The following is an 8,125-nucleotide window of genomic DNA, read 5'->3' as shown; positions in this document are numbered from 1 at the left end:
TATGTTATTTAACTATTTCTGTTCTCAGATAATTTACTTACTGTGCTGCAAAGAAATCCATCAACTGGAGAGTAAAAATCTTCACTTGCCTCATGATTATGAAATGCAAATAAATTCTTAAGAAATTACAACAAGAAATAACAAAACCCCACTGTAGGAGTTCTTCTTAGGAAAGCTTAGTTTAGCTGCTGCTACCTCCCACAGAAACAAGATTGTTAAGAGATATTTGATCCATTATGTTGATCTTCTCATCATGAGGTGCTTGAACTGCTTCAGCTAATGGGATCTCACCATGAGCCTCAAGTCAAACAGTTAAAGACGGTGCACAGCAGTCACACCATTGTTCTTATGCAAAGAGTTATCTCTTGTTTTAAAGCTCCCTTAAAAACAACCCTTGTCTATAATACATGTTTAGCCACCAGGGGACAGAGGGGGAACAAACAAGCTATCATATTATTGCTTTGTTAAGTTGTTGTTGTTGTTGTTGTTGTTGTTGTTGTTGCTAACTCTGTAGCAAAAAAATGGCTTTTTACAAACACAGAGTGTTGTATGATGCTAGACCAAAATGGTCAAAAAGATCCAGAAAGCTGTAAAGTTGGTCCTCCGCTGTGAGTGATTACTTTCAAATCAGCCTACATGTAGTCACTTAATTCAATATCAATATAAACCTTAAGTGTTTAGGTCCAGTTTTGTAAAAAAAAAAAGAAAATGAGAAATGAGTTTATTTAAAATCTTATGTGCAAAATCAAAAATAATTTGTTACAATGTGTTAGCAATGTGCAATATTCAGTAAAACAATATAGTGCAGTCCAAATGACGTCAAGAGGAATTACATTCTCTCAATTATGGTGGGATTTGAAGGATGATTCTCATTGTTTTTATTTGACAGCAAAAAAGCAAAAAAATAACTTTAAATTAAATCTAATTAAGGACTTTAAGCAGATGTCAGAGAGAAACAGAATTTACAGAATATATACAAGTAAATTCCTGAATAAAATAAGGGGGGAAACAAACATTTAGAGGCTTTTTTAGAGACTACTCAAGCATTTTATCAGTGAGGTTGCACTGAGACGAATTCGACATTTATTTCTAAAATTGTTGCTATGGCCCCGGTGAAGTCAGTTTTATATAGCATAAAATCACAAGTGAATGGGAGCTTTAACTTGTCTTGAAAAAACTACAGATTCTTCTCATTTGTTACAACTATCCAGTTTGTGGTGTTATATGGTGTTATTCTGGCTGAACTATAGCAATATAAAACAATAAATCAGTCATGGGAAAACTACCATTAAGTATCAGCAGACCACCACTGTTGTGATGTATTACTCGCTGTATATAAAGCTGTGGGAATTTGGGATTTTCCTTATGGCATGTTACACGTTTGGCTGCCTGTTCCATCTGTTCATGAACATGTCACCGTGACAGCACTTTATTAACGCGTCTCCGCTTAATAACAACCAGCTTGTCAGTCAAACTGCAGAGTGTCTGCCCCCGCATCCTCAGCCTGCCTCTGCATCACCTACAGCGCATCACTGAGCGTGATATTCTTTTTTAGAAAGTGCGCATGAGATTACGCCCCTATCATGGCATCATGGTGCAATCCACAACAAAACAACAGGACAGCCCGCAAACATAAAGTCAGTACACGGATAGTTCGGAGCACAGAGCATCCACACACTGGGTCTGTGAACAAAATCCGCTCGTGAAGTACGTAGCTCGTGCAAAAGCATCAAGTCAGGTAAACATCAGCGTGAGCGCGTGAGGATGTCAGAGTGTGAGCGAGACTGTCTGCCGAGCAACTGAACTTCTGTCGGCCTGTCAGTGATGTCAGCTGGGCTGCAGTGTCTCTGTCCTAAGTGCGAGAGTGTTTCTTTTACCTTGACCCGTGCATCTCCGAGTGCAAGTCCCCCTCATCGGATGTCGCTCTTCAGACCGGCCAAAATTTTGGAGCCATCCAAGTCTCGCAGTTAATCGTGAGATTTTACATTCGTTCTCATGCAATACTTCTGACGTGTCTCAAAGCTGTAGTGTAACACTTGGTGAGGAGACTGGATTATTTTTGGATAGTTTGTAAGAAAGGCATTATGGAAACATCACTGCTGCAACGTGATGGAAGAAGTATTAACATCCTATTCACATGTTATATATGTAAAGTAACAGTACCACGATGAGAATATTATCCATTATAAGCAGTGGTGGAATGCAACTAAGTACACAATTTGACATAAGCTACTTCCATTTTACTCCACTACATTTATTTGACACTTATTCAGTAGTTACATGTATTGTTAGTGATAACACAGAATAGTAGTATATTCTGTGTAATAATATAACACTGTGAAAGAAGCCATTCTGCATAGTGAGTACCTATACTTTTGATACTTTAACATTTTGCTTATAGTACCTCTGTACTTTTACAGTATCCTTTTTATTCAGGATTTTTACTTGTAATAGGATGTTTATAGAACATGTTAAAACTAATTAAAAACCGTGCATTAGAAATTATATCTGAGTAATCATGCCCAACTATTATTTGCACTTAAATCGTCAAAAGTAAAAGTATTCATGCAGCACAATGGTCCCTATATATTAAATTATTGCTGCATTAACATTAAATCAGCATTTAAAGATGGAAGATCAACTGAATATACTGTTTGGTAGTTTAAAGTATTCAAGTGAAGTACCTAAACATTGTTCTTGGGGACAATATCTGAGTAAATGTACTTCGTTACCTTCCATTACTGCGGCTCAAATTAGAAACATATGCAAACTAAAGCTGATGCTTTACAAAGTCTTCATATATGAATGATATAACTTATATCTGTCATATTACAATATTGCCTTACAACAAATATGATGAAAAACTAAGTCTATAAATAATATATTTATATAGCAATATCAAACCAAAGGATCATCAAATCAGTTAGTCTGGTGGAAAAAGTTAACAAATATCACCATGTAAACTTATTCTCATAAAATACAGCATTCAAACATTTCTTTAGGTTTATCAAAGCATTAGTAGCAAAATATACTCAAGTATGAGTATCACTCTGAGTATAAGTCCTTTTAAAGGTGTTAAACCATTGATGCATTAACCTGAAATAAGTCTTTCGATGTAGTTTGTGGTCCAGCCTCACCAGTAAATACACCGTACTGCTGTGTCGCAACGCTTCTAGGTTTTGTATGTAAATTCTTGATATGTAAAGCAACAGCCATCAGATAAATGTAGTGGAGTAAAAGTACAAAATCTCCTTTTGAAATGCAGAGGAGGCGAAATTGTGGTTTTACAAAACAAAAATGAAGTACTACTACCTTAAAATGTAAGCTAAGAAAGGGATATAGAGTAGGTGTTCAGTTTAATACTAAACAGAGAACACAGTGATTTCACGTCAAATGTCTCCCTTAATTGCTATAAAGGATACAAGCAGAGAAAAAGTAATATGGCGGCTGGAATCAACAGCGATCCTCTCAGTTAGGAGAGCTAATAACAGCACGTCAGTGACAGCCACCAGAGTGATGTGCAGAGACGTAATAAGGTTACCGGCAGTATGTGGTAGCTGGTGCTAGACTAACTGTGCCTTTTGGGATCTTACCAGCTTCTCCTAACGCATAGCTTTGGGGGAAGCTGTCATTGAGATGTCGGATGTAAAAAGAGATGATTTTTATATCATCTGACAAACTGTGAATTACATATTTCTGTTTATAAAAGGGATGTCTATATGCCTTGGGTCTTGTTTTGTGAGTAATTAAGGCTGTTGAGTACATCTGTAATGTTGTTATTAATAAGTGGGCTGTTTGGCTGATAAGTGTATGTGAGAAAAATACGAACAAATTTATGAGTCAAAATCCTAGTTTGATCTTTAAGCAATAATTAACAACATGAATATTTTTTGTAAAGTCAAGACTGTGCACGTTCAAGCTTTTTAACATGTTTTTAATAAAAGATTGCAAAAGACTCTAAGAAGAGTTACAATCATTTTCTTCATTGTCTTGATGCATGTACAGTTTTCGAATAGGTTCTACACTCCTTAAACAGAGGACAACACTGTGGTGAAATAATGCAAAATGAAAACACATGAACTGTACATCTATGCCCATGTCAGGTCACATACACTCACACATCCTGATAACACTCTTCACAAGCACACCTGGACATCAGTGGTTACTCTACGGCTCACTCGCTGAGTACCGGGCTACTAGCGCTATCTCATAAGGTACTATAAACATACACTGAAGAGTATCACAGCCAGCTTACAGTGAAATAATATGTACATGTTTACTTTTTTTTTTAAACGTTATAAAAAGGTGAGAATCATCATAATGCAGAGACTTGAGACATCAGGTCTTCAGATTGTTGTACGACTGAAAACAGGAGGATGACTTCCCCTCAGTTCTTTTTGTGGAGAAACTTCATTTTACTTCCTGAAAACAGTTAAAACAATTCTATTAAAATATGTAAAATACATCAACATCTAAGAGGTTCAATTTTATTCAGGTTATTCAACTGTATATGGGGATTAAACCAGGCTGAGATTACGTGAGGTTTGGTCTGATTTAACCACGAGGCATCCGTCTACAATCTAAGTCAATCTAAGTAGAAATCTGAATATCTGCTCAAGTGTGTGGATTCCAGATAAACATATTTAAATATCCCCTCCAGACATGTTTAAAGACATACAAAATACTCTGGATAAACACACAACATCCTGCTTATATGAAGTATTACAGGCCTGAAACGGAAATTTCAGGTTGGCAAAGGTAAACTTTCTCCCTTCAGCAGATGAATGTTAAAAACAGCCTTCTGGTGTCAAACTCTGCACATGCATCATTCTGCACAGCAAAGCTCAAACATCCAGGTGAAGTGACACTAAGACAAACACATTTGTAACCTTATTATGAACCTTTGACAGACTTTCTTTGATTATTACATAATGTTAAACACTGATGACTTAAAATCTGGACAGAGCAAATGAGTAGCAGCAATTGAAAGTTGGAAAAGTTTGATCTAATCTTGCAGTGTCAGGGTTTTCAACAAAGCTACATTTGCAGCCTGATTTAAAACTGCTGGAGAAAAAAAACGAGTCTAGTCTCGTGGGTCTGCTGCAGGACTCACCAAGGCCTTTCAGAAACTTGTTGACTCCACTTTGCTCTGTGTCTGGCAGCTCCTCCAGATACTGATCCACCCGTTGCTCAAACAAACCTGCCAATGGGACAAAAAAAAAAAGAGTTAAAAAAAGAAAAAGAATGAAACATCTCATATTGCAGGAAGTTACAATTATTTTGTCTGCCAAAAAGCAGAGTGGTGTGGTGAGAACACATGCTGATGATAACTTTCAGCCACTAGAGATCAGTGTTACTGCAGTGCCCTCTCCTGCACAGTTAGTATTTTAGATAGTACAAGGTTGGAAATCCATAGAGAAATGTGTACAGACCTGGAAACAACTGACACTCAGGGAACAGACAGTCTACCTTTAGCCCGGGTCTTCCTCAGCTCCCGATCCTGAATGAACCCAGCAAACATCTGAGACTCCATGAAGACACCCAGGAAACGACGGATGCTTTTAGATGCCACGGACTTGCGAAAGGCCTCTCTTTGGAAAATGCGCTCTCCGCGCTCATTCTGAGTGATAAACAGGGAGTAATGGCCGATGGTCTCCAGGAAGAAGCGGATGAAGGCCTCCGACACCAGGCTGTTCAAGGAGTTATACTCTGTAGACACAAAGGAAAAGGGATTAATCCAGAAATCTGAAACTGAAAAGTTACAGACTGTTTTTCCTTCTTACTATTGTACAACTCATAGATGTTTTAATGTTGTTTTGCCACCATATTACTTATAGAACAACAACGTGTCATTCAGAACCCTCTGAGACTTGGACTGAACGTGTTCTGCCACAGAAACTGTTGCTTTAATTAACAATTTGATTTGTCACTCGTTCACCTTCATCTGACTCGCTGTCAGAGTCCTGGCTGATGATGTCATTCCTCTGCTCCAGCGCTTGCTCAAGAGCCGCCTGAAGTTTCCGTGGCAACAGCGAGGCCTCGTCGTCCATCTATAAACAACCGAAAACACTGCAGTCAGTGATAAACAACAATGTTTGGAGAATACGTTTCAAAGGCTCAGACTTGCAACAGAGAACCGCATGTTTTACAACCCTGTTTAAAGCGAGACCATGTAACGTTTGAAAGAAGAAAAAACACAAAAGTGGATTCGATGAGAAACATAAATCACACTCACATTCAGGGTTTTTGCGGCATCAGCCTTACATGGTCTTATATGACCAGTAACTTACAATGCTAAACGTTTGCTGGCTTTAGTTAAAGACGTGAGATACATATAGATGCTGTGTAACATACTTTACTGAGACAGACAGTTTGCCGACTGTTTGCTACTGTTACACAAACGTTTAGCATGTACAGATAACATTTAAGTGGTTTAATCACAAAAATAAATTGAGAATTAAACACACATATTTCACCAGGAGATGTTTTTTTAAGCTTGTGGGCACATCTTGTCTTATTTGTTTTCCTGCATTTTGCCCTTATTACATGAAATGCATGAAAGGTCCCCAGGCCTCCAACTGAGGGTATTACCAAAATGACTCAAGAAATGAAGGGAAATCAGCATTATGTTGCCACAGTGGCCACTGTTTAGCGAAATGTATATAGTCTCACTTTAAGTACAGTTTTTTTATTTCAATAGACTAACCTGTCGAATGAATCGGTCAGTTCCCAGGTCGACCATTAAAGCCTGAGAAAAGGAAAAGAAGAGCATATCATTCTTTAGAACTCATTTAAAAGTGTTATCTCCTACAAGAACTGTATATTCCACCTGCAGTGGAAATGTACATTTGTAGAATCTGTAAAATAAATAACATTCACCTTTAAAAAGAAACAGTAAAACACATTTCTTAAATGGTTGTTTTTTTAGAAGTTATGTCCTGAGTCAATTAGCCACAGGAAAAAGTGACGTCAACAGACAGCAGAAGTTGTTAACGGGTCTTTTCACACAAATCACCTCTCTCTAAGAGGTATATGTAGAAGTGTGTGCTGAGATAAACAAAACTACACTTCAACAATTTAAGCAGCAAACCAGGTGCATACCTAATACCTGTATAATAATTAAGGACAATACTTAAGTGGGCTTCTTCCACCAAAATATGTATTGTGAGCCAAAACTAGAAAGAGAAGGAGGCCAGAGATCTTTGACTGGTGCTGCACTGGCACACTGGCTCTGTACCGGCTGCCCATACCAGAACTACTTGAGGTCACTTGCTATGGTCAGCAACACTTCATGCGGCTCTGAGTCATGGCTTGACTTTCGATATAGATCTGTTCAGGTAAACAAGTAGATTGATGAACATAAATACAGCAGATTCTTTCACAGATAATTTGTGTCATTAGGGCTGCAACTAACCAATATTTCCATTCATCAATTACTCTCGTTTGTTCTGTAAAATGTCGATTCCCATAACCCTTGTTGACTTGTATTGTCTGATCCAACAGTCCAAAACCCAAATATATTTAGTATATGGTCCCAATAGAGATGAAAAAACAGAATCACATCTTAGAATTTAGGCTGAACTACATATTATTTTATTAATGTGGCACAAATCAATATCTTTATGTGACTAACTGATCAAATTACTATGTATTGACTGAAATGGATAAATGAACAGAAAATGTATCACCCACTCTGCAGATCTCCTCAGCTCCACAGAGCATTTCCAAATCAACTAGATAAGGTGATAACATGTCAATGTTGTATTTACAGCTTGTTCCACTGCCCTCAAGTGGCAAAAACAACACTAAACACACCTTTCCGTTTCTCTGGTCTGAATGGTGCTGTCGGAAATGTAACCACAGTTTTGAATCCTTTCCTCTGGTTGGATGTTACCTGACTGGTTCCCTGATATAATAAGACTAGAGGCAGAGGAGGTCAAACAGACGCAGCAACAGTCAGCCAATATATAATGAAGTTGCTCAGAATCTGTATTGTTGTAATTTATCAGCCAAGACAATATACACTATTCCAAGGAGCAGGCTTCAATCAGAGACAGAACATCAATCAGGGACATCTGAAGAATTTTGGAGACATTAGCTTGAAATGTACAAGTTTGGGAAAGAA

At 37.7% G+C, this 8,125-nt stretch overlaps 1 protein-coding gene across 1 annotated transcript in view; it reads right to left on the bottom strand.

The window, feature by feature from the left end:
• Window positions 1-3,917: 3,917 nt before the first annotated feature.
• The window catches only part of dennd2b (DENN domain containing 2B), a 38,061-nt gene continuing 33,853 nt past the window's right edge, over window positions 3,918-8,125 (bottom strand). The window contains exons 16-20 of the mRNA XM_079157030.1: window positions 6,707-6,748; window positions 5,939-6,050; window positions 5,470-5,709; window positions 5,114-5,200; window positions 3,918-4,422 (exon numbers count right to left, since the gene is read on the bottom strand). Coding sequence (XP_079013156.1) covers window positions 4,388-4,422; window positions 5,114-5,200; window positions 5,470-5,709; window positions 5,939-6,050; window positions 6,707-6,748 — 516 coding nt within the window. The 3' untranslated portion in view covers window positions 3,918-4,387. The remainder of the gene's footprint in view (window positions 4,423-5,113; window positions 5,201-5,469; window positions 5,710-5,938; window positions 6,051-6,706; window positions 6,749-8,125) is intronic.

The sequence above is a fragment of the Pholis gunnellus genome, assembly GCF_910591455.1.
Source record: "Pholis gunnellus genome assembly, chromosome: 1".
NCBI lineage: Eukaryota > Metazoa > Chordata > Actinopteri > Perciformes > Pholidae > Pholis > Pholis gunnellus.
This window is presented reverse-complemented; position numbering and strand designations above follow the sequence as displayed.